The sequence below is a fragment of the Aspergillus pseudodeflectus genome (assembly GCF_044049435.1).
Source record: "Aspergillus pseudodeflectus strain CBS 756.74 chromosome Unknown BJX68scaffold_2, whole genome shotgun sequence".
NCBI classification, from domain to species: domain Eukaryota; kingdom Fungi; phylum Ascomycota; class Eurotiomycetes; order Eurotiales; family Aspergillaceae; genus Aspergillus; species Aspergillus pseudodeflectus.
The window spans coordinates 775,408-797,831 of NW_027263778.1; the positions used below are offsets into that span (position 1 = coordinate 775,408).

A 22,424-nucleotide genomic window follows, 5' to 3' on the forward strand; every position below is an offset into this window, starting at 1 on the left:
GCTTGCCAATAAAGAGCCAGCGCGAAATGAGACGCGGGGGCAGAGTAGTTAGACCCTGTGATGACGGCGCCAAGCTCATTTCGCCCTTGGGGTTTTCCCGGGCACTATAAAGCCTCCGAAGTATAGGATCTAATTTCTGTGTAAAAACCATCTCACTATCTATGCAAAACCCCAAGAGCATTGTCGTTAATCAGTGCAATACCCTCACTCCGATAAGTATCAGACTGCACATAGCTAGTAATATTAGCATCAAAGACAAAGTCCTCCGGGTTATCCATTCTATACTTCGGCCATTTAGGAACCTTGCTGTCTCTTCCCTTGTAGCCGTTTGGATCCAAGTCATAAATAAAGCTGACCCAGGAAGAGCTCATCAGTTCTGCAAGGTCAATGTAGCTCTTGCCCTTGTCTTCGAACGGCCTAATATCCGGTCTATACCCGACCCCTTCGAGGTTGTTGAACATAAAGCCAATCTCCTTGTAATGGCCGGCTCCAACCTCCGGAGGAACGCCGGCAGGAATGGCATTAAACCTATAGGCATATGCAGGGAGACCGTGAGAAGCCCACGTCTTAGCTGTCTCCCTTCTCGACGCAATGAAGTAGTAATCCCCCCAGAAGGATGCACTTCGGCGGAACTGGGCACCGTACGGCGGGGCAGGGCGTTGGTCGCCCAGGCTGGCAACCACGTTGACGGAAAGGTCGTCTGGGTATGCTTTCAAGATAGCATCTTGGAAGGAGAGAGGTAAGAAGCTGGATAGTGTCGCTCGGAAGTCTTCGGTAGTATTAATGCCCATGGGACTCATGGAAGCGCCTTCATCGCTGTTTGCACCAGTGATAATCGGCACTTTGACAAATTGGCCTCTTTTGAGTTGCTTGCTGCGGTACGTCCGCACAAAATCACCGTCAATCGTCGGTCCGAAGCTGCCAGTTTCCACTGACCCGTTCATCGTGGCATTCAGGGCCAGAAATGGGACTTCGCGAAGACATTGAATTCGATCCCAGGAATCGTAGCATCCAGCTGCAGAGACAATTGCCTCAAAACCGGCTTGGGAGCGTTGCGTGCCGTTCTCCGAGCCATAGTAGATTGGATTACCGGACTGTAGTATCGCCGCGCGAAAAAGCTTGTCGTCGCGACCACCGTATGCAGTAAGCTATGATAGCACTGGTTAGTCTCATATCTCACAAAGTTCCTTGAGATTGACTTGCCTGGAAGCCAACAGAGGCAGCGCCTGCAGACTCGCCCCAGATGGTGACCTTCTCTGGATCTCCACCAAAGGCAGCAATGTTCTCCTGCACCCATTGCAGAGCAATACGCTGGTCTCTAAGGCCAAGATTGGTGATTCCCTCCCCGACGACTTCGTTAGAGTGGAGGAACCCCCATAAACTCAGACGGTAATTGATCGAGACGGCAATGATGGGCTTTCCTATCTTGACTGACTGTTCCACAATGAAAGAGAGATTGTACCGTTGGTCGCCGCCGCCGCCATTGCTAAATCCTCCGCCGTGAATCCAGAACCCTACAGGAAGCTGCTCGTGCTCGTAGCCGGCGGGGCGGACAACATTGAGGTATAAGCAGTCCTCTGACTGCTCGTAGAACGTTTGGTCGAGCTAGCGTAAGGGTTAGTCTAAGTCTCTGCTAGACGGTGGCGGGCTTACGCCATATCCGACGCAGAGAAGAGAATAGTCCTTTGCGGTTTTAGAGCCCTTCCATGTAGAGTTCAGAGACTGGGGTAATCTAAACCTGAGGTTGTCGACGGGGCTCTGCGCAAATGGAACGCCCAGGAAGAAGTCTTGGTTATATTCCGCGGAATATATGCCTTCATACGTTCCGTTTTTGACGTGAGCCTTAGGAGACTTGATATGTCCTTGCGTGGTTGGGGTAGCAGAACCCACGATTGACAGGGAAAGGAGGGTTGTGAGAAACCACATCGTGTGTGGTTACAGAGGAGCCTGTCACTTCAGGGATCGTCAGTGCAAAGCAACAGATGGGTCTATTTATACTCGCGAGCCGTACACACTCCGTACGCTGGGGGTGAAGAACCCCGCCTCCCCAGAATAGGGCTAAATCCGGGGTTCGGATGCTTGCCCCGAACTTAGACCCTCATTTACCCCAACATCCTCGGGGGCAGTAGCTTCATTCTGGATGTAATCAATGCCGGTCGGGGATGCTACCCGAAGCCCGAGTCTCATGAATCGCGCAATGCATATAGCGTGATTGTTGCTCGCCGGCTCATGTTAAGAAATATGTCAAATTATCGAGTGATCGCTATGTCTGTCTATCAGTGGGGTAGTAGAATAGAAGAAAATCACCAAGCGGTATGCCCCCCGTCAACAACAACCGTGCTTCCAGTCATGAAGCTGCTGGCATCGCTCATTAGCAGCAGTGTCACTCCGCGAAACTCCTCCGGCCGCGCCAGCCGTTTCATCATATTTTCCGATTCCCAAAGCTCCCTGGTCGCCGGATCCTTCTCCACAATCATTTGTACCATGGGCGTCTCAATGTGGCCTGGGCAGAGACAGTTGACTCGGATCCCTCCCTTCTTCGTCTTAGGGTCAACCTCGGACCACTCCATAGCCAGACTCCTAGTGAGCTGGATCACCGCCGCCTTGGATGAGTTGTAGATGGCTGATGTCATGCCCTTGTTGGCGATTATGCCACTCATACTAGCCACGAGCAGAATTGATCCCTGGCAGTCTCTCTTCATCATCTCTTTTGCTGCTGAGACGGCGCTTCGGAAGACACCCGTGTAGTTGATATGAATCACGTTGTCGACGGTGGCTGGGGAGTGATCTACTGCACTCGCAACGTGGTTGACGCCCGCTGCGGCGATCAAGCCGTCTAATCTGTTCTTGTTGCTTGCAATCTCAGCCATGGTGGCTTCGGTGTTTGCGTCGTCGGTGACGTCCACTTGGCGGTAGTGGATAGAGCCTCCAAAGTCTGGATTCGCGCGGGCTTTGGCGGCGTGGAACTCGTCGTCTGGCTCGGGGAGTCTATCGAGACAATAGACTGGTCATGTTAGCTTGAGCTATCCGCTTGGGAAAAAAAAAATACCATACCTTCACCTCCGGCCTCGACCAAGGCCTCAGCCATTGACAGCCCCAACCCCCGTGCTCCGCCGGTCACGGCAAACACCTTACCAGCCAGCGAGAACTCTCGAAACCGCTCACGGTTTCTGCCGCCATCCGTGGGTAGCTTCTCTTTGACATGAGCCGGGCTGGCGATTCCCCTGGTTGCGCGGACGATCGGCGGTCGAATAACACTTGTGCGCAACAGCGTTGCTCCAAAACGAGGCGACATCATCTTGATTCACTGACCATCTGCTTCTGGGCCGAAACATTCGCAAGAAGTAACCCTTTGCCTTCTGTCTCGAGGCCCTCAATGTTCATACAGGTAACAGAATGCTTACCAGGAGATCTCGGGGTATTTAAGAGCCCTAGTGCTTGGACGTCCCTCTTGCGTCATCTCCGACGCACGGCTGGGCAGCTCCCACTTCCAAGGCGCGGCAGATGACCTTTCAGAATGCAACATAGTAATAAACTTGTAGGTTTTAGGCAGCTGTTTGAAATTAAGGACTGTTGGCACCTGACAGCTGTACCGTAAGCAACAGCTATTTGTAGCACCCTCCGGAATAGCTACTGCCCTGAGAACGACCCATGTCTTTACAACAGTGGCATCCAATAAGCTTCTATTCTTCCCAAGAAACAGCTCATCTTGTCTACTGGAGTTTCCGTGCCTCCGACATTCAAATCGCAGTGTTTAGATCGGTCAATGACAACCGCGATCGAGCCGCATCGAGCTGGCCCCGATCATCGACTGCTCAACAAGAAGAGAAAACAGCCGCTTCCCTTCTGGGCAATTTTCCGTTGATGCCATGATGATAACGCAACACTTACCCTGTCCATCTTATTGGCTTGAAGTTTCTTCCATCCAATGTCAACTGAACGGACTCAAACCTGTCGTTTCGCCCCTGCTGTTGCGTGACGTCAGATCTACGATAACGACCCCGGGCAAGACCTTAGTCCTAGATAGACCTAGCTCGGGAGCTGCCGACGATCTCTACCAGAAACGGAGCTTATATAGATATATGTAGGTATAAATTCGAGGCCATCTACAGCTCGACAAGGGTTCATTACGCAACCATCTAACACTCAATTTGAGACTTATCACTACGTTTACATCCTTCAAAATGTCCAACTCCTACGAAAGAGCCGCCGAAGACCAGTACGAGGCCGCCAACGACGCTTCCCCAGTCTCCGGCACCTTCTCCGACAACACCTATGCCCACGAGACTCGCTCTGAGCTAAAAGGCCATATCCCAGTCCAGAGGGATGAAGCCGGTATTGAGGACCCCATGCAGCCTCCTTTTTCCAACTCGGATCGCCAGCTTGGTGCGTTTATCACATCACTCTATTGCTAAGCGTCAAAAGAGCAAAGACTAGCCCTAACCAGCCCAGGATGAAGACGAGGCCATCGATCAATCCAATGTCCTCGGCGGCAATTGTTTGCGTCATGCAAAGCCTCAGACTGGGGACAAGTACCAGGAGGGTGAGGATGAGGACGAGTTCCAGGATTAAATGATGCCCTATGTGTTATGCTGCTATGAGCTATATGAGACATGTCTCTACTGTACATTACTATTGTTAATTTGATTATATATATCATATATATCATCCAATCTTCAACTTTACTCGTACTATAGCACAGTATCTAGTAGTTCACCGCAAGTCAACTTCATGATGCTGCAAGTGGCAGTAACAACCACAATCACAGATGCTTGGGTCCATCAGCCGAGCAGGAGACCCAAGGGTCCCACTATCGAAGACTGGGGATAATGAGATACTCTTGAAGTCATGCTTGCGTGTATCAACGTTAGTGGATGGGATTGATCTCGGCTATAGCTGTCCGGAGCTGGTCTAGATGCTGGCCACGTCCGGCAAAACAGATCTTTGTCTGCTTGCGGAAGTCTAGAAATGGTTTTGACTTTGCACGGTCTTCTCAGAGTATGCACCATTCATTAGTACAGCCTGAGTCAGTCGTACAGTCAAGGCTTATTAAGATAGCCTGTTCTTTATGTATGTCGCCTAACCTATTTGCTCTATGCTTTGAGCAATATCTTTCTGTGACTCTCTCCAAGGCTGTGCCGGCGTTGATCGACCGATCGACAGTGTATGAAATAAGCATACTTGCTAGCAGGAATTGAGTTTCCTTGAATGTTCGAGTAATTAAGCTACTACTTTCCTAAACCTTACAACGTATAAAAGGATATGGTACCGAGAGTTGTTCATTCCAGACAGTGCACTGCAGTCATATACATAGCATAAACGTAAGGCATCATAATAAAAGTACATAAGCGCATCAGATATTGCGCGTCATTGCCTCATAATATCATTGAGACTCTCCTATTCCTCAGGCTCAGTGTTGCCAGTAGCCTTTCCACCCTTGCGGCCGGCCTCTCTGGCGCGGGGATCGCCGGGCTGGAAGCTGCCGCTCGAGGCCTGGCCACCCTGGGATGCGATATCGCGCTGTATCACATTAGTATCGACACGAACGGTGAAGGAGAAAGAGCGAGCCTACCTGCTTGTCAGGGTCCATGCTGGCAAAGCCACCGCTATGGCTGGACTGGCCTCCCTTGCGGGCGATATTCTGGACCTCCTCGTGGGGGCGGTTGGCGAAGTTTCCGGGATTCTCGTTGTGGGCCATTGTGATGGTTGATTTGAGTGATAGATTGACAGAGGAGTCCTTTGTTCTGAGTGTGGTAGAATGAAGTTTGTGCTTGTTGATGGTTAGTGTGAGCCAGTCTTTTGCTCAGTACTTATAGTTTCGACAGAGACCCAGATTCAGTTAAGTAATGATGTTGAAGAAGTGAGATCATAGTGAGGGCGGTGATGAGCTATCATCATACCCCTGTCATTGTGGGTTCGTGAGGTCAAAATGGCTGCTTTCGAGGCACGTTCATTGTTTGGTGGATGGTGGAAAGACCCTGGCAAGGAAGAGGTGATACACGTCAGGAAGTCACAATTGAGCAATACAAGAGGCGAATAACGAGTTACTCCAAGGTACACATGGTTGAGGATCATACTATTTTGAATTTGTGGTTCCCCATCGATGCAAGTTATGGTTGTCCAATCCTAAAGCGGTTCACGTCATCCTTACTGCAGGATTGAAGAATCGACATCGAGATCGAGATCAGAAAGACGCGAAGGATAGTTCAGCGCTGGGATGATGTGGAATGGACTTGTTTTCAGCAGATCTGCTCGAATGACGGTGTTGTTGCTTTCGCAAGGCAATGGCAGCCGATTGTGATCGATCCGGTTGGAATGTCTAATCATTGATGGCCAAAGGGCAGTCAAGGCAAGGCTAATGGTCTAGACCACATGAATACCAAGGTAGCATTTAGAGACATAGCAGCTGCTATGGGGACGACGGAAAGACCAATGACAGCCATGGAAAGCTACGACGTCGAAACACCAGAGAAACAGAAGAGGTTTGATACTACTTGGCCGCCATGCAAGTAACAGACCGCCGTACCCGACGAACAAGCCACCAGGACGGTTCCAAATTCCGACTCTCGAGCACCAGTTTCAACGACTGGAGAGCTAAACTCCTCTTCAAAGCTCCATGCCAGTCCCAAAGAATGATTGCAAGTCAAAACAACCAATTTCTTCTCCAAGCAGTCGGACAAGCCGGCCAAATTGATGAAAAAAGGTTGTTTCGCGTCAATCGGAGGTAGTGTAAGCCCGATGACACTGTGTGGCGAGGCATGCGCAAGCACAGAGGCCCTGCCACGAAGACCAAAAATAAGATTAATCAATGTTGTGTTCCTTAGAACACTTTCAGAGATTAAACTGAAAAGAACAGATACTACACTTGATCTAAGCCAAAAGGCAAAGAGAGCTGGAAAAGAAAAGAAAAAAAAACTCTAAAGGGTGCGGGAGAAGAGGTGTATTTATATTGAGCGGACGGGATCCGTGCTTAGCGAGGTCGTTAGTGTCGATTTTCAGCCTGCCTTATTGGCTAGAATTTTCAGGAGACTGGAAATGTCAGCTGATGCCTCTCTGCCCTTTCGCAAATGAAGCCCTAATGTGCATCCAAAAGTGGAATAGCAGTCGCACTCCACCACGGCCGGAGATTCGGTGTCGGCTCGAACTTTTTCTCCTCCTCACACAGGCGCAGGATACTCACCTCTTTGCGACCAACGACTTATCCCCTCTTCATCTCTTCATACCCCTCTCCTCAGTCACAATGGCTCCCGCTGTATGTTTCCATTCTTGAACTGCTTTGCTGTTCCCCCTATGTGTTCGTGATGCGCTCGATCTTCGCACTCGGTTCTCCGTCCTCGCCAGCCAGCGGCCGAAATGCCCATGGCTGAGCAGAGACGAGAATCTGGCAAGCAAGGACGACGACGCATCACGACTCAATCTGGGGCCCGACAAATGGAACAGTAGGCTAATCGAATCTTTCCGGTTGAGTAGGTCCGTGCCCGCAAGGCCCAGAAGGTCACTCAGAAGGTGAGTAAAAGCTTGCAACTCTCGGTCGCTCCGCTTGCAATCGCTAATATTCCGTGTCTGCAGTTCATCATCAATGCTTCTCAGCCCGCCAACGACAAGATCTTCGATGTCTCCGCCTTCGAAAAGTTCCTCCACGACCGCATCAAGGTCGAGGGCCGCGTCGGTAACCTCGGTGACAAGGTCGTCATCTCCCAGGTTGGCGATGGCAAGGTCGAGGTTGTCGCTCACATTCCCTTCTCTGGTCGCTACCTCAAGTACCTGTACGTGGCACAATATTCACCTTGTCGATTGAGCAATGTTTAATTCCCTGCAGGACCAAGAAGTACCTCAAGAAGCAGCAGCTCCGTGACTGGCTTCGCGTCGTCTCCACCTCCAAGGGCGTTTACGAGCTCCGCTTCTACAACGTCGCCGCTGAGGAGGCTGATGAGGATGAGGAGTAAATTTCTCGCTCGACTCGAGTAGAGAAAAGAGCTGGAATATGACGGGCCGGTTTCCACAAAAAAAGTTATAGAATGGGAGCTATAAGCTGGCACCGCGTATCCAGTTCTGGGTTGGATATGCTCCGTGAGAGTATTGACTGTGTTGGGGGCATCTCTCTGAGAGGGATTGACCTGCCCGAAAAGGTGGCATTCTCTCTTATATACCCGGTGTGCCATCAACCTGTTGGTATCGATTCTTCGACTACTCATGACGTTACGACTGGTAGAGATGAATGAAAGGAGTTATCTACACCCAAATACCTTGCTTGCACCGTTGTAGATTGTCAGCCGCGACCTGGCACTATTGTTCCTTTTGTAGAGCTACTCCTCTTCTGCCCCGCTCCCTGTCCGAGCTTCAGCTGCGGGAATGTAACAGCGTCTTCCTGGCCTGGAGGCGGTAACAGCGTGCCGTCTGCGATTGTCCACCCTTTTGGCTTGAGCGTCTTCCATAATTCTGCAGCCTTAGCTCTAACCAAGTCGCCGGTAGCGATTGCATCCTCTTTCGAATCGTGTCCGCGATTGCCTCCTGTCTGGATATCCCGGTCGAGATGCTTCTTGGATAAAGTCCTAAGGCTCATGCGGTATGGGAACCCGCCAGCTGGATGTGGATATAAAATAGCCGTGTCGATGACCGTTGGGTGGATTATTCGGCAGGCGTTGAGGTCATTGTCTATCGCATGCCCTATCAAAGGTGTTGTTGGCTGCAGAAGCTCGAAGAGCAGTGCGCGTGCTGCTGCAGGAGATTCGACGACCTGTAAGTGCGGGGGCTCTGTGCCTGCCTCGTCCGACTGCGTAGAGTTCTCCTTGGCTGTCGGCGTGCCGTACGGAAGCGCTGTGGCATAATGTTCTGGGAAGACGCCGGAAAAGCGAGAGTTTAGGTCTAGGACCTCCCCTATCGGTCGAACCAGTACGTCCAGGATCTTCTCGCCTTCAGGCCAGCTGACTGCGGTCATTCTAATAAGCTCCAAGCCCAAAGTCGTGTATCCCATCTCGCAGTCAAAGCAAACTGGAGATGTGCGGCCTTTGTTTGGGTTTTCCGGTGTCTCTTCAAATTGAAGAATGGATGCCAGTCTCTTCGTCTCCGAGACTTTGAAGACATGATTCTCGCCCTTGGTGCATCCTGGAGAGGTTCCCAGCGTCTCATTGCAGCAAGTGAAGTATGCCTCTCTCGCCCCAGTAACATGATCGGTTTTCTTCTTCGGGGGATAAAAGGGCTTTCCAGGGTGGTGAGTACATGGCCCTCCGGTGGTCAGCGAACCATCCTCGCGACGGCCAGGGAAGACTTGGAATCGGCCACCGCACCGATCACACTTCTCCCAGCCTCCGGCCCCCAAAACACCTTTCCTTGCCGCTTCCACTTCTTCTGCAGTGGGTGCTTTCGTCACATAACCATATTTCTCCAATCCTTGTAGCGGCGTCACCAGTTTTCTTGCAATTGCAAGTTCTTCTTCAACACTTAGCCCAGTCGTGAATGCCTGCGGCGCTTTGGGGGCTTGGGGGGCCTCGAGTTTGAAATATTTCTTGTTGAGATAATCTTTGAGCTCTTTCGCCCAGTCCTCTTGGTTCAATTTGGATAACTTTACAATCCGAAGCTTGACGATGTTGGAGTATATTGTCGGATTCTCTTTTGCCACCTTTTCTTCCTCGTCCAGGGCCATCGTGATGAGCTCGTCGGATGTCAGGATTAGTGATTTATCTTTGTTCGTTTTATCTTTGGCGAGCTTATCATTCAGAGAGCAAAGCGTTGAGTGTAGCTTTTTCAGGATAGCCGTTCGCGCATTGTATGTTGCCGGCGCCTTCGGGAGCATGCGTGGGTTTAGCGATTCTTTGGGAGCTTGTCTAGGAGGTAAACTGGACCCTGAACTTTCAGCAGTGGATGCCGCACGCTTGACAGGCGTAGTCTTCGGGTTGGCGAGTTCCTGCCGAGAGACTGACCGCGAGTCTCCAGCTCTTGTACCTGTAGCCTCAGGTCTCTTGGTGGGTGTGCTCCTCAAAACAGAACTGCGGCCGCTGAGATCATGAGCTGAGGCCTTCTTCGGCGGATCCTCCTTTTCAGGGGCAGCCTCAAGTTTGACTCTCTTCGGAGCCGGCTCAGACGACTCTTTCATTTCCGGAGTCTGAGTGTCGGCGGTACTGAAGTCGCTGGAGATTGATGTAAGGTTGCGATGAGAAAATATGCAGCCTAACAGAGAGCATTCCTGGCCCTGCGGACATGGGATGTCCTTGAATAACCCGAGGGATGCAAACATAGTGATCCGTAGATGATGCAGACCTTGAAAACAATCAAGACGACGCTCGCAGGCGCTACGCTGGAGCTGTAATCTCACTCAATGCAGCGTTGCTATTGTCACAAGGTTCCTGTAGACCATGCATATATTGAATATTCAGCCAACCAGAATCCCTCAAGCCGAGAAGTGACGAAATCTATGTAAGGAAAGACCAGAGCATCGTTACAAGGGAAAATATTCTGATAAGGATGCCGAGTTGCTAAACACTCTTTTGAACATCAGGAGCTCGAGGAACGACCTCGGCAGGGAAATCGAGGCGGTCAGTTTCGATTGGCAAAGCAGAAGAAAGCAATTCAAGACGTCAAATGTTCAAGGAATCAAGTTCACACTGGAAGGCAAGTTCAACAGGGCTATGTTTGATACCGGTTGAGAAAGGATCGTAGACAAAGCAGGTGCAAACTATGCAAATTGATGCCATATTTCTAAGGCGCAACTCATGCATATATCCCTCCGACAACCACTGGTCGTCTTTTCCTTCATCGTCTCCATACGGAATTTATCTCACTAACGCTCAGATCAATATTTTCCGTCAAGCCTCCGCTCGAAAATAGTCGAGCATAGGTAGCATCCTCACGCGGAAAGATCTGAGAAGTCAAGGTAGTTTCTCCCTGACCCCCAAAGACCTCAACACTAGACCAGTCAACAAATATGCGGAGTGTCACCTTGTCTTCCTCCGACGGCAAAAGCGGAGCATGATAGATACTCGCGAAAGTACCGTCAAAGGAGGAGTTTCCTGATGTCCTCCGGTCGAGGAAGACTTGTTTCGTGGCAATGCTATACCCAACCCGAGTTTGCTGGGTGAAGTTCTGCGTCCCGAGGAAGGCAATGCCAAATTCGGAGGCTGCTGACGAATTGGCATCATTCCTATCAGAGAAAGTGAGGTTGATAGCCAGAGACTTTCCAAGGGATCCTAGATTGTGTACGCCTTCTGGGAGAGAGGCAAAGTAGGCGGTCTGCAGCTTGCTGGTGATGGAGTTCCAGTTCTCCTCAGGCTCGTGCACGACCCGCATCTTGCCGTTGATCGTCTTGAGAGAGATACGGCGAGGAATAGCCATTGCACTGCGCCAGGTACTTGTCGGTACCTCTGTCGCGTACTGCCAGTTATTCATCCAAGCAATCACGGTTCGCTGGTACTCTGGCAGTCCGTTATACACAAGCGCAGCGTAAAAGTCCGGACCAAAGTCGAGCCAATTTGCTTCTCCGTCCGTGTGGATGCTGCCCTGGTCAGGTGTGAAGACTGTCCCATTGAAATCGCCAAGTATGTACTGGTTTCCCGAACCTACAGTGCCAGGAGGTCCACCGGGGTTGAGCCCAATGATGGCGACCCATTTGACATTCGACTCGTCTCCATCCACAGGGAGCGGAAAGAAGCTGGGGCACTCCCATACACCTCCGACGGCGTTGTAGGGGCCGAATTCACTTGCAACAGACCAGTTCTTGAGATCATCGGAAGTGTAAACGAGGAGTTTGTGCACCTTTGCAAGGGACACGACAAGAACCCACTTGCCTGTTGGCTCATGCCAAAAGACGTTCGGGTCGCGGAACTCCTGGTACTGATCTCCATATGCAGTGGGCGGTTCCAGGATAACAGGATTCGCTTCATCATAGGTCGTCCATGTTTGTCCCCGATCTAGACTGTAGGCGATAGATTGGCTCTGCTGGTTTTCACGGACTTTTTTCCCACTTGGGAGTGTTTGGCTGATAGGATACTGCTTTCGGTCAGCTCCATGCAAGGAACCCTTAGTGCCTCTACCACACCTGACACAACTCACATAAGACGTATAAATCGCAACCAACGGCGCCGTATCCCCATCCCCATCCCCACCTCGACCAAACCCACTCGTGTTCCTCTCATCAACAACCGCACTGCCTGAGAAAAACATCTCTGTGACATTATCCGGGAAGCCCCTGGCAAGCAGCGCAACAGGCTGATGCTCCCAGTGCGTCAGGTCCGCGCTCGTCGCATGGCCCCATGATATATTGCCCCATGTAGTTCCGGCTGGGTTGTACTGGTAGAACATGTGGTAGGTTCCATTAACGTACAAGAGGCCATTGGGATCATTCATCCAACCCCGGCCTGGGGAGAAGTGGAATTGGGGACGGTACGGTTCATGATATGGTTCTGCTAGGGACTGGGATGCGAGTGTCCCCAGGAGGGCGCTGCGGAGGATGTCTTTGCGGGGCATTGTGATATGAATGTGGACAGTTTGGGCTTTTGTCTTTGATTACCCTAGAAAACGCTTTATGTCTGGCTGGCACTGCTTTATAGTGAGTGATCTGCGACTACTTGCCCCACTTCACGGGGAAACTTTGTATGATCGTCCCAGTATCACCGACAATCCTCCGGAGAGAGGGGACCGTGAACTATGAGCTCATGATAAGTGTGGGGGACGTGCGATATCGGAAACTTAATCGTTGTAACTTGAGCAAGCGGACAAGGAGTAGGTAAGGACATCTACGGGAAACATATATGTAACGACCAATCTAGCAATGCGAATAACAGTCACCGACGTTTTGCTGCCGTCTTCTTCTTCTTCTTCTTCTTCTTCGGTGTCTTCCCCACCCTTTTAGGAAGTTTAGGCAGTGGTATATCCTCTTCACCAGAAAAGGCGTCAGAAGTCCTGTCATGGGTTCGGGTTCGAGTGTCTCTTCGTTGCTTCCGCGGAGGGAGAGCTTCACTGGAGAGTTCCTCTAACATTGGGACATACACGTACGCCCTTTCAATAGTCTTATTCGGACGTCCTAGTAAGCCGCAAGAGCAGCAAAGTTAGTGCATTGACCTTGCCTTGGATTTGCCATAGTAAAAGGATCGGGATGACCTACTGCTGTCTCGCTTTGGCGGCTTCGTAATGGTCAGTTCATCCTCTGAGGAAGTCACGATGCTGGGCGCTTTCGATGAGTCTATAATGGCGTAATCAGCAAAAGAAAATTTATCCAAGTTTTGTCTGCAAGTGAAGAATGTAGTATGCCAGGGGTTGCGTGAGGAATGTGTCTGCAGGGCCAAGGATCCACCCTTCCGTGCTGCTAAGATCTTCAGGGGCCAGTAGTGCCAGCCTGCCAGGGCTATTCACTGGATTTTTGCAAGGAGGGAAAGGGGCTTGTAGCCATATTTTTCTAATTACATCATCGCAGAATCCCAAACGCGTAGAGAAACAAGCAGAGAAACATGCTGAGAATGAGGACCGTGAGCAAGATCCAAACCCACTTGTACTGACCTGAACTGATATGTTGGTCGTCGTCGTCGCTTGAGGGGTTATACCCCGCTGAGTCTGATGCTTCGCTGTCCGCGTGCGTGAAAAATTCCTTGCAGCTGGCGCTGATGCTGGAGCGCGAACTAGTGCCAGTGCTCGTGCGGGTACGTGTACTAGCACTGACGCCAGAGTACCAGCTGCGGCCGGTGTCGGTGCGAGTACGCGTGCTGGAAATGGCGATGGTGCTGGCGCTTGACTTGCGGGTAGAGGCATATAAATTGGAAGCGAGCTCAGAATCGGTGTGAGAGCGGGTTTGGTTGCTGGCAGGTTCCCAATCACTTAAATCGTCACCATCAGTGGAAAATGGATCGGCGTTGCTATATGCACCCTCTGCGTTTGTCTTGACATCGACTGGAGAAACAGTCAGCATGAATACAATGTATGTGGTACTAGGGTCCTCAAATCTGTGAGGAGTGACATGTACATACCTTTTGTTCGTACTCTGGCTGCGAGCCGCGGGCGCTCATATCCGGGATACGTAAAATAGTAATCATCAGGCGCTGAAGCGGATATCGGCCGGCGAAGAGACACATAGTCTAAGGGCTTCTTGTAGTTGAAGTGCGGTGGAGGAGGAGGAACCGGTAACGGGTCCTCAACGTGCGCAACAGCCGGCGCATGCGGTCCATTCCAGATCAAGTCCCTCATTTCATCCCGAACAATCGGATCACAAAGTGAGTTCAGAAGATACTGGTACGCATAGTCGCGTAACCAATCCTCGTCAAGCCCGTGCTTGGAGCGCATACCAGGATCGAACTCCCAGCGCAGCTTTCCCAGAGGCGGAAGCCGAGAGCCGCTTGAGACAGAAGACTCGCGGGACGAGTCCTGCTTGTTCTCCGGGTCAGCAGGTCTGATCAGCCACCGCGGAGCAGGCGAGGCATCTCCAAGATAAATCATAGGCATGCACACGGGTGACGGCGTTAACCTCTCGGTTCGCTTTGGTGTAGCTGTATCTTGCCGACTATCCTGGCCCAGCCCTGGCAGTCCTAACTCTTTTCCGACGACGTGAAGCGGCGCTCCTCCGCCTCTGAAACTTCTAGGCTCTCTGAAAGTTCTCTCTGGGCCGAAATATTTGTACGGTTTCCATTTGCCTCTGGGAACTTTCGGCGTTTCTGCAAAGGGCCACACTAGTTCTTCAGCTTTTGCTGGGTCATCTTTCTTGACATCCAGGCGAGGCCGGTTTGTCTTCTTAACTTCCGGCATATTGTTGTATGTTTCTTCGAAATAGGCTGCTGCTTGAATAAGCTAATCTCGCGCTTTGCATTTGGAAGCGTGGAGACTTACATCTATCGTTCTGAGAGAGTTCTTGAGGGGTGAGAAAGTTTGTGTATCTGGGCTGGCAACAGGAGTGTTGCGATGTCTTGTAGTGAAAGGTGCGTTCTATAAACTGTCAGCAAGAAGACTTGAATTGGTTGTGACCATGGATCAGCACCTTCTTTGTTGGAAATCGAGTCGGGAAATGGTGGGAAAATAAGCAGCTCAATGAACCACTTTCGAGGACAAAGAGGCTCTTTTGTAAGTGCACGGTGACGATTACTTTGACCTCCAGAGATAGGCTTCTGCTCAAAGGAACTAAACGAGTATCCATAATTAGTATGATCTTCTGAAACTTTGTAGATACCATAAGGCGCCAGGAACTCACCAGGACTGGGGCTTCTGATTGACAAGCGATCGAGTAAGAGATGCTGATTGCTGGCTCAAAATAGATTATGACGAGCGTCAGAACTTTACTGAGACAACAGCAAGGATCTCAGCTCTTATGACAAAAGTAATAACAAAGGAAGTTGGGCCACATCCTACTCTACAGGGGTTTGCTCGTGATGGCCGCAACAAAGAAACCACCTAGACTGATGGCCGCATTCCTGGGGCGTTTCGCGTACGTAGACTTGGCCAAGGAGCAACGACTGGGAAATATTCTCCGTGTTTGTCAGTCAATGCACCCACTTCCCACATTCCTCAGGTCGGGATGATGATGAAGAATCGTCATTGTTTGATCAAGCGCATGGCAGGCTTCAAGGCAATTATTGTTAATATATACAGGGGTAAGGCGAGTCGACACAGCGATATAATCGTATCCATAAAACAATAGGTATAGCCGGATACGATTTCTTGTGTCCGCCTCGCATGTGTTTGTTCTAACAACATGTATGAAGACAAAGCGGGTTTATTTACCTAGACGCCAGCGGACAGCAGGCGGAGGTTTCGTCAGGTGGGTCACTGCCAGTATCTGGGCTCGTTGAACACATGATAGCGGTGGCCTCGCACTCCTTGGCCACGGAAGAGCGCAGGGAATCGAAGTCCTTGAGGCACCATTTCCTCCGGAATCATCATTTCGCTCTCAGGTTCCGGCTCTCCAATCACAAACTTACCAACCTATAAGACTAAGAGTTAGCACGCATCCTTCTACTTGCAGTATGGTTGAAATTATTTAAGAAACGTACCTGAATCTCTGTGTCAGTAATAGAGTCACGGCTGACTCGTGCGTAGCCGGTTCGCTTGAGCTTCTTGTAAAGGATGTACTCGCACCAGCGATCCCAGTCTGTCCGGTCAATGTCCTTCATTCCGCTTAAGTCACTGACGTAGGTGTTGTAGTTTCCTTCAAGAGGCTTAGTCACGAGGTAACTCAGCAAGATCAGTGGGCGGGGAGAAGAGCCCATCAGCTTTGACAAGTACTCCGTTTGGAGGCGACGGTCCTCGGGGTCTTCCTCCTGTCCAGAGTGGAAGACAACAACATCAACCATCTCTCCATACATGTCCAAAGTGGCATGGATGGCAGGAGCGAGTTCACCAACCGGGGAAGGCAGGAGATGGTGAGTGGAGTTAACGATTGGGAACTTGGAGAGCAGAGCGGCACCCCAGGTATGTTTGTTAGGGCCTGGTCCGAAGTCTGCGTACATGCCTAAATCTTCCGCCAAGAACTGGGTGACATCGCGATTACCCATGATGATGCGCTGGTTGTCCGACTCGAGGAGACCGATAACATCCAGCTCCAGCTCCTGGATGACATCACGCATGCGGCGCTCGGAAGCCCACATATCATTGTCGAGACCGAAATGTACAGTCCAAATTCCAGCGGTTACAGCCTTGTCTTCTTTGTGGTATGGCGTGTAATCATTTGTTGGAAAACGGAGGTAGGCGATGGACACAGATAGCAGTTGCAGAGCAACGAGCACATAGACGTAGTATGAGCGGGCTCTCCTTCCGTTCGGGCTGATAGGTTTGTTCTTTGGGTTGCTTGGCTTCGAAACAGACGCAGAAAACACACCTGCGCCAATGCACAGCATAGTGATGACCATGATCCAATCAGTATGTTCCCTGACGAGCGGCCCGCCGGGAACAAACGCGTAAGCAACAACCCAGACATGGAAAAGGAGAAGAAAGATATACACAAAGAAGCCCAGGCCGAAGGTCGGAGCAGGGGAATGGCGAACGGCAGAAGAGATCAGAACCGGGGTGACTGCCAGAACGTAGAAAGCAATGATAAGGGCGCCATAGAATCCGCTCCAGTGGCTAGAGCCCGTGAGAAATGCTGCACCCACTGAGCCGAGTCCAAAAGCGGTCCAGCTTCCAGCAACATTAGGATAGAATAAGCCAAACACAAGCCCAGCACCCATCACAAAGATTGTGAGCGCGCCGTGAGGAACAGCAATGGGGCCGCGAACTGGGTAGCCTTCCCAAACCCAGGAGATCATGGTACTGGAATCTGAAAGGAGAAAATGCATCGCGAAGATCATACTACCGACTCCCAGACCAGCAAGCAGAGACGATCCCTTTTTGCCAGCAGACGGGAAGTAGTCGCCACCACTACTTGTAGTGCGCCTGAATGAGCGAACACCCGCTAGAACAGCAAGGAGCAGTCCAATCTTATTCCAGCCGCCATTGCTCGCATGCATAATAGGCCAGACGGGGTTATTGGTCTTACCCGCAAGCTTGGCAACGCTAGACATGATCAAACCAATACCCCAGGCGAAAATCCGGGACTCTAGTCTTGCACTTTGCGCCCTGTCTGCGTACAGGGTAGCAACGAAGGTGATACAACTGCAGGAGACGGAGAATGTGCTGATGAAAAGTCGGTTGGCGGGGTCTTGCACTTTGTAGGCGAGGAATCCAGACAAAGACAAGAAATGGAAGAGACGAGGATTGTTGATAGCCAAAGACCTGAAAGCGGGGATTGCAAGGAGAACGGGCGAAAGATAACTGAGAATAACGACCTCATATCCAGAGATGCCCATGTGCCAGAGGGGAAAGTACCAAACAAGCACAGGAAGGGCAGTCCAGTTGGTCCAGTAGACAAACTACGCATTGTTAGTACATAGGTAATAAGCGAGGGCTTAAATGGTATATACCCCATTGTACGCATCTGCTGCAGCGTCGAAAACTTCACTCCAGAAGAATCCTTGCCCAAAGGTATTTCCGACAGGCTTCCCCTTCCTGCCTACGAGTTAATTTCAAGGGATCATCTCTCAAAAGGGTGGAATGTACACACTCGTTTTCGAGGACGGAGTCCGCTGTAGTTTTCAACTGCCTGAAATAAATTCATCTTAGATCATGCCTTTCAAATACCAATGACCGAACTTTGGCGACTGTACATTTCTCTGACTCTGCATTACTTTGGAAGCCACTGTACATACCCTCGACTGATTCCTTTAACATCCCTCACTACAATCTCGAAGGCTTCGAAATCAAGTGCTGTGACAGCATCGAATCCAACGTCAAACAGGATCAGAGACCATTCGAAGAAGGCGTATCTCGTGTAGGCTGATGGGAAGGGCACATGGTTAGCATCAACATCGGAGGGACCCATAAAGATGTTTCTCTTACCTCCAGGAACCTTGTGCACTTTATGCTGGATAAAGTAGTAGATCAACGGCACCAATGTGCCGAAGAAGAGGCTGGCAAGTATTTTTCGATATTTGACAGCGCGACGGTTGTTAGGGCTCAGAGCTAGACAACCAAGGGTCCAAGGCAATGTTGCAACCAAGTAGGAGATCATGAAGATATCGTGCCAATCATGGTCGTCGGTCGATGTCACGTATGTCCAACCTCCGCAGGTAAATGTCCGAAACAATCCAACACCGGCAACGAACTTGGGAAGGGTCGAATTGGGGCGGGCAGTCAAAAGATACCAAAGGAAGACCAGAGCGAATCGAGGGCCTGACGTGATAGCGATGAAGACCTGGAAGAAAGAGCGTTCCGGGTACCGATCACCAATTGTTGCCGAAACGGAGGGAAACCATTCGTCGGGGTAACCGTAGTGTTCGTTTTGCACGATCTTTCGAAAGTGCAAACTCACACCAACAACCAGGGCGCTGAGAAAGGCAGTATAGGCGACAGCAGTGTGAGTCCACGAGACCCATTTCCCGTTTACCTGTCAAGTCTCAGAAAACGCGAGTCAATTCTGTAGTCAAACAAGGAGACTCACCGTCGCAACAGCGTCCCCATCTTTAAACCTCGGCGCCATTGTCGCGCAGGGTGAGACTCGTGTCTCTATGGACCGCGAAATAAAACACAGAAGAAGAATTAGAGAGTGTCAAGAATGAAAGAAATGAATCTGGGAAAAAAGGAAAAGAGAGGAAGGGAAAATGCAGAGGACAGAAAGCAAAGTTGAAGAGAACCCCTGAGGCCAGCGTGAACGTGAACTCAAGTATTCTTGTCGACCCATCGAATTGAGCGTCGGCGTCGGCAACCAGCGGAGGCCTGGACACTAGTGCCGATCGGGAAGCACCACCCACAGTCCTGTGTTGGAGCCTTGAACTTAAGGCACCCAAAAAAGTTGCCTAGATGCGGGATATTGATGACTTTTTCCAACCGTCGTTTTCGCGAACCTTACTGGCATGACCATCTGTTTTCGACATTATAACATTAGTTACCGTCTTGGTTTTAGCCATGTCTGCGACTGCTGATAAGGCCCGGTTCTTTCTGGAAAAGTCCGTTCCTGAGCTCAAGGAGTACGAAAAAAAAAAAATCTTCAGCAAGGTAACCAATGTTCCAGGAAGCGCTCATTCTGATGCCGCTCAGAAGCTAACACAACTGCCTTACGCAGGATGAAATCACTTCAATAGTCAAGAAGCGATCCGACTTTGAGCACAAGATCAATGCGCGCGGCGCCCAACCGTCCGACTTCGTTCGATATGCAGAGTACGAGATGAACCTCGACAGCCTGCGACGCAAAAGAGTGAAGCGGTTAGGCATCAAATCAACAGGCTTCAGCGGACAGCGCCGGATATTCTTCGTTCTGGATCGCGCAACTCGGAAATTCCATGGTGATATCGGTCTGTGGATCCAGTACATCGAATATGCCCGACGACAGAAGGCCTACAAGAAACTCAGCACAATCTTAATGGATGCTCTACGACTTCATCCAACCAACGCGGACTTGTGGATATATGCCGCGCAGTATTCTATTGAGGACCATGCGGATATGACCCAGGCCAGGACTTACATGCAACGGGGATTGAGGTTTTGCAAAAGCTCGAGGAGTCTATGGATACAGTACGCCAAGTTGGAACTCATCTACATAACCAAACTAGTGGCCCGACAACGCATTCTCGGACTCGACAAAACGATTGGGGTTCCTGAGCCGGAAGCCCCGGCGGATGATCTCGACGCGGACATGATCGCGATGCCGAAGATTACTGAGGAAGATATCAACCCTAGTGGAACCGAGGATGGTGACGGTAATCAAGCAGCACTACAAACCCTGAATTCCACTCCCGCTCTAAGCGGCGCAATTCCACTCGCTATATTCGATTCAGCCATCAAAAACTTCGACTACGACGCGCGGTTCGGCCACGAGTTCTTTGACATGGTCTTTGAGTTCGAAGATGTGCCATGCTTGCAGAACATCCTGTCACATATTGTCGACGTATTGCAAAAAGCCAAATCCGCCAGCCATCATGCGTTGATTTGCTACATCAAACTTCCTACAGCCGGAATCCAGGCCACTTCAGCAAACTTCCCCCGAGCCCTTGGAACGGCACTCTCACGGCTGCAGGAACATCGCCAGAATCCTCATGTAGCGAAAGAGGTCGTCAGCTGGCTCAGTTCGGTCAAGAAGACCAAGGGTCTGGATCCGTCCCTCCAGAAAGCCATTTCCGTCACACTCCAAAAAGCGGAGCAGGTTCTTCAAGAGGCGTAGGCGACTGTGCGCAAGCACCGAGAGGCGTCACGAAGATTCTATATGAAGAGTGCTCCTCGGGAAGAGGAACATTGTCAATCTCGTAATTATATAGATTTGGTGAAGATAATCTTAGTCGTCTCTCCCACTTCGTCGACTACTCTTCTTGCTGCTGTGCAACTTTTTAGCTTTGATTCTAGCCTCATTTGCTGCTTTTTTCCTACAAAATCATCAGCCGACCATTCCCTCAAAATGTAGCACTAGTGTAGGTACAGTTTATGCACGCGTTCTCTCTGCTCCACAGAGGTCTCACCAGGGATCAGGTCTTTCGCGGTCACCCTGAGCAGCTGGTGGAGTTTCTCAAAGCATGCGTCCACGTTAGCGGCCTGCTTCCGGAACTCTTCCGACTGTATGACCAAACTGTGTGTCCGAGCTGCATAATACCGTGATGTTTGAAGCGGGGAATGTAAAATTCGGGGCACGAGAGGCAACAAAGTATCAAGGGGTACTTTCAATGTCGCTTTCGAATTGACCCTATTCGAGAAACCCAATAACCACGCATTAGCACCAATGCGCAAGAAAGCCAGCGCGAGTCTGATTGCGTGCGGGGACAGACTTGTTCACGTTCTGGCCTCCGGGGCCTCCAGAACGGCTAAAGGAAATTTCGCCAACGTGACGGGGTATTGCGGTGGAGTTGAACTTGGTAAGCCATTCCCTCGCTGCGGCCAAATCGTCGTCGCTTGACAAGTCCGCTCGCCGAGATGCGAAGGATCTCCAGAAAGACGGGCAAGTGGTACTATGCCGGAGGAACGGAGGAATCGCACGGAGCATGACACGAGCGCTCCATCGAGGGAGATTCATCAAAAGTCTGTAAGAAATGGCGAATGAAGACGGGTTCACCGCAAGAACTGGCGCCGAAAGGGCCCAAGCTCGAGAGACAGAAAGACTGAGGAAGTTGTTTGTTTTCTGGATCTGATACTGTTGGTGCTGGTCACATGGACGGAAATAAAGCCGTTTCAAAGGGCCTGGACTCGACCTCAGCTTCTGCACCCAAGAACAAGCGGGATTTATGATTGGAGCGCGCGGGTCAAGGAATCCAGGCGCGCCTTGACCCACTGATATCACCTCACCAGCCAGTGCAAGCAAACTCTGTCTTTTCTCTTCCTTCTCCCTCGTCGAGCTTAAAGCCTTCACAACTGACACCGCGAGTTCCCCAAGAAAGCTGGCCCCGAGCTTCTTTTCGTCTTCCATGGCTCTTCCATAAGCTCACTAGCTGGGCCTTTATCCGCCTTTAGATTTCAGCTCTCGCTCCACAGGCCCTCAGTAATAATTCTTCCAGAGTATACACTCTGGCTGTTCTTATTACACATTGTTACTCTCGGTGTCTGAACGGAGAACCTCTGGAGGTCTTGTTCTCCCTCGCTGACTGCCGATGAAATAAGCCCTCGTCAACCTCTCCGAGTCCTAGGCCAATTTTCCCGGCCCCAGCTACTAGATCTTTCTACACCTCGTCCCTCCCTCCCCTGCCCCCTCCGGTCCTCGCTTCCTTCCCTTATCAGCGCGCTACTATCTTCTCTTCATATTGTCTCCCCCCACCATAGACTCACCTCGCCCTTCAGGCTTCTGCTCCCTGCCGTCCTTTTTCCCCGTCCTCTGGTGTTCCAGCATTCCGGTCACGATCATTTTTTTTCTCAGGGTTGCCCCACTTGAGCTCTGCGCTCATTCTGGCAACTCCCTCGCCGCCGGTCGTCCCTGAAGCCTCGAGGTCGCTTGTAGATGAATATAT

General features: G+C 50.8%; 12 protein-coding genes across 12 annotated transcripts; 4 read left to right on the forward strand and 8 right to left on the reverse strand.

The window, feature by feature from the left end:
* Positions 1-155: 155 nt before the first annotated feature.
* Positions 156-1,926, reverse strand: BJX68DRAFT_252005 (Alpha/Beta hydrolase protein; the record flags this gene model as incomplete). The annotated part of the gene is made up of 3 exons (XM_071042484.1): positions 156-1,148; positions 1,204-1,605; positions 1,654-1,926. The coding sequence occupies 3 exons, from the start codon at positions 1,924-1,926 to the stop codon at positions 156-158; spliced, it is 1,668 nt and encodes a 555-aa protein (XP_070905002.1).
* Positions 1,927-2,230: 304 nt separating this feature from the next.
* Positions 2,231-3,514, reverse strand: BJX68DRAFT_224897 (uncharacterized protein). The gene is made up of 2 exons (XM_071038314.1): positions 3,055-3,514; positions 2,231-3,004 (listed from the first exon to the last, which is right to left on the reverse strand). Exons 1-2 carry the CDS (start codon positions 3,296-3,298, stop codon positions 2,304-2,306), a joined length of 945 nt encoding a protein of 314 aa, XP_070905003.1. The 5' UTR covers positions 3,299-3,514; the 3' UTR covers positions 2,231-2,303.
* Positions 3,515-3,542: 28 nt separating this feature from the next.
* On the forward strand, positions 3,543-3,941 carry BJX68DRAFT_224899 (uncharacterized protein). Its single transcript, XM_071038315.1, has one exon. It carries the CDS (start codon positions 3,652-3,654, stop codon positions 3,871-3,873), a length of 222 nt encoding a protein of 73 aa, XP_070905004.1. The 5' UTR covers positions 3,543-3,651; the 3' UTR covers positions 3,874-3,941.
* Positions 3,942-4,184: 243 nt separating this feature from the next.
* Positions 4,185-4,572, forward strand: BJX68DRAFT_261271 (uncharacterized protein; the record flags this gene model as incomplete). Its single annotated transcript, XM_071044119.1, has 2 exons — positions 4,185-4,386; positions 4,448-4,572. 2 exons carry the CDS (start codon positions 4,185-4,187, stop codon positions 4,570-4,572), a joined length of 327 nt encoding a protein of 108 aa, XP_070905005.1.
* Positions 4,573-5,397: 825 nt separating this feature from the next.
* BJX68DRAFT_261272 (general stress protein) lies at positions 5,398-5,698 on the reverse strand (the record flags this gene model as incomplete). The annotated part of the gene is made up of 2 exons (XM_071044120.1): positions 5,398-5,520; positions 5,573-5,698. 2 exons carry the CDS (start codon positions 5,696-5,698, stop codon positions 5,398-5,400), a joined length of 249 nt encoding a protein of 82 aa, XP_070905006.1.
* Positions 5,699-7,240: 1,542 nt separating this feature from the next.
* Positions 7,241-7,946, forward strand: BJX68DRAFT_261273 (60S ribosomal protein eL22; the record flags this gene model as incomplete). Its single annotated transcript, XM_071044121.1, has 4 exons — positions 7,241-7,252; positions 7,471-7,506; positions 7,570-7,766; positions 7,820-7,946. The coding sequence occupies 4 exons, from the start codon at positions 7,241-7,243 to the stop codon at positions 7,944-7,946; spliced, it is 372 nt and encodes a 123-aa protein (XP_070905007.1).
* A 162-nt stretch (positions 7,947-8,108) lies between these two features.
* rex3 (putative RNA exonuclease Rex3) lies at positions 8,109-10,624 on the reverse strand. The gene has a single exon (XM_071049823.1). The coding sequence runs from the start codon at positions 10,232-10,234 to the stop codon at positions 8,270-8,272; it is 1,965 nt and encodes a 654-aa protein (XP_070905008.1). The 5' UTR covers positions 10,235-10,624; the 3' UTR covers positions 8,109-8,269.
* A 125-nt stretch (positions 10,625-10,749) lies between these two features.
* Positions 10,750-12,459, reverse strand: BJX68DRAFT_275622 (glycoside hydrolase family 32 protein; the record flags this gene model as incomplete). Its single annotated transcript, XM_071047883.1, has 2 exons — positions 10,750-11,982; positions 12,046-12,459. The coding sequence occupies 2 exons, from the start codon at positions 12,457-12,459 to the stop codon at positions 10,750-10,752; spliced, it is 1,647 nt and encodes a 548-aa protein (XP_070905009.1).
* Positions 12,460-13,396: 937 nt separating this feature from the next.
* On the reverse strand, positions 13,397-14,724 carry BJX68DRAFT_261276 (uncharacterized protein; the record flags this gene model as incomplete). The annotated part of the gene is made up of 2 exons (XM_071044122.1): positions 13,397-13,875; positions 13,953-14,724. 2 exons carry the CDS (start codon positions 14,722-14,724, stop codon positions 13,397-13,399), a joined length of 1,251 nt encoding a protein of 416 aa, XP_070905010.1.
* A 465-nt stretch (positions 14,725-15,189) lies between these two features.
* On the reverse strand, positions 15,190-19,161 carry BJX68DRAFT_224914 (putative integral plasma membrane protein). Its single transcript, XM_071038316.1, has 7 exons — positions 18,944-19,161; positions 18,343-18,889; positions 18,153-18,279; positions 18,008-18,046; positions 17,868-17,952; positions 15,963-17,816; positions 15,190-15,894 (listed from the first exon to the last, which is right to left on the reverse strand). Exons 1-7 carry the CDS (start codon positions 18,980-18,982, stop codon positions 15,736-15,738), a joined length of 2,850 nt encoding a protein of 949 aa, XP_070905011.1. The 5' UTR covers positions 18,983-19,161; the 3' UTR covers positions 15,190-15,735.
* A 196-nt stretch (positions 19,162-19,357) lies between these two features.
* Positions 19,358-20,788, forward strand: BJX68DRAFT_82671 (snoRNA-binding rRNA-processing protein UTP6). Its single transcript, XM_071049825.1, has 2 exons — positions 19,358-19,497; positions 19,565-20,788. Exons 1-2 carry the CDS (start codon positions 19,408-19,410, stop codon positions 20,657-20,659), a joined length of 1,185 nt encoding a protein of 394 aa, XP_070905012.1. The 5' UTR covers positions 19,358-19,407; the 3' UTR covers positions 20,660-20,788.
* Positions 20,498-22,165, reverse strand: BJX68DRAFT_82676 (peptidyl-tRNA hydrolase domain protein). The gene is made up of 4 exons (XM_071049826.1): positions 21,769-22,165; positions 21,255-21,663; positions 20,912-21,172; positions 20,498-20,858 (listed from the first exon to the last, which is right to left on the reverse strand). Exons 1-4 carry the CDS (start codon positions 21,887-21,889, stop codon positions 20,771-20,773), a joined length of 879 nt encoding a protein of 292 aa, XP_070905013.1. The 5' UTR covers positions 21,890-22,165; the 3' UTR covers positions 20,498-20,770.
* Positions 22,166-22,424: the final 259 nt, after the last annotated feature.

What these genes read in the sequence shown, in the direction of transcription:
- BJX68DRAFT_224897 (XM_071038314.1), bottom strand. Translation starts at nt 3,298, where the DNA reads ATGATGTCGCCTCGTTTTGGAGCAACGCTGTTGCGCACAAGTGTTATT. An exon ending in GGTCGAGGCCGGAGGTGAAG is followed by an intron (nt 3,005 to 3,054) that starts GTATGGTATTTT and finishes TAACATGACCAG; the next exon opens with TCTATTGTCTCGATAGACTC.
- BJX68DRAFT_224899 (XM_071038315.1), top strand. Translation starts at nt 3,652, where the DNA reads ATGTCTTTACAACAGTGGCATCCAATAAGCTTCTATTCTTCCCAAGAA.
- rex3 (XM_071049823.1), bottom strand. Translation starts at nt 10,234, where the DNA reads ATGTTTGCATCCCTCGGGTTATTCAAGGACATCCCATGTCCGCAGGGC.
- BJX68DRAFT_224914 (XM_071038316.1), bottom strand. Translation starts at nt 18,982, where the DNA reads ATGGCGCCGAGGTTTAAAGATGGGGACGCTGTTGCGACG. An exon ending in ATGGGGACGCTGTTGCGACG is followed by an intron (nt 18,890 to 18,943) that starts GTGAGTCTCCTT and finishes GAGACTTGACAG; the next exon opens with GTAAACGGGAAATGGGTCTC. An exon ending in GACTCCGTCCTCGAAAACGA is followed by an intron (nt 17,953 to 18,007) that starts GTGTGTACATTC and finishes ACTCGTAGGCAG; the next exon opens with GAAGGGGAAGCCTGTCGGAA.
- BJX68DRAFT_82671 (XM_071049825.1), top strand. Translation starts at nt 19,408, where the DNA reads ATGTCTGCGACTGCTGATAAGGCCCGGTTCTTTCTGGAAAAGTCCGTT. An exon ending in AAAAAAAAATCTTCAGCAAG is followed by an intron (nt 19,498 to 19,564) that starts GTAACCAATGTT and finishes TGCCTTACGCAG; the next exon opens with GATGAAATCACTTCAATAGT.
- BJX68DRAFT_82676 (XM_071049826.1), bottom strand. Translation starts at nt 21,889, where the DNA reads ATGGAAGACGAAAAGAAGCTCGGGGCCAGCTTTCTTGGGGAACTCGCG. An exon ending in GAGTTTGCTTGCACTGGCTG is followed by an intron (nt 21,664 to 21,768) that starts GTGAGGTGATAT and finishes GGTCGAGTCCAG; the next exon opens with GCCCTTTGAAACGGCTTTAT. An exon ending in GGAGGCCAGAACGTGAACAA is followed by an intron (nt 21,173 to 21,254) that starts GTCTGTCCCCGC and finishes TTTCTCGAATAG; the next exon opens with GGTCAATTCGAAAGCGACAT.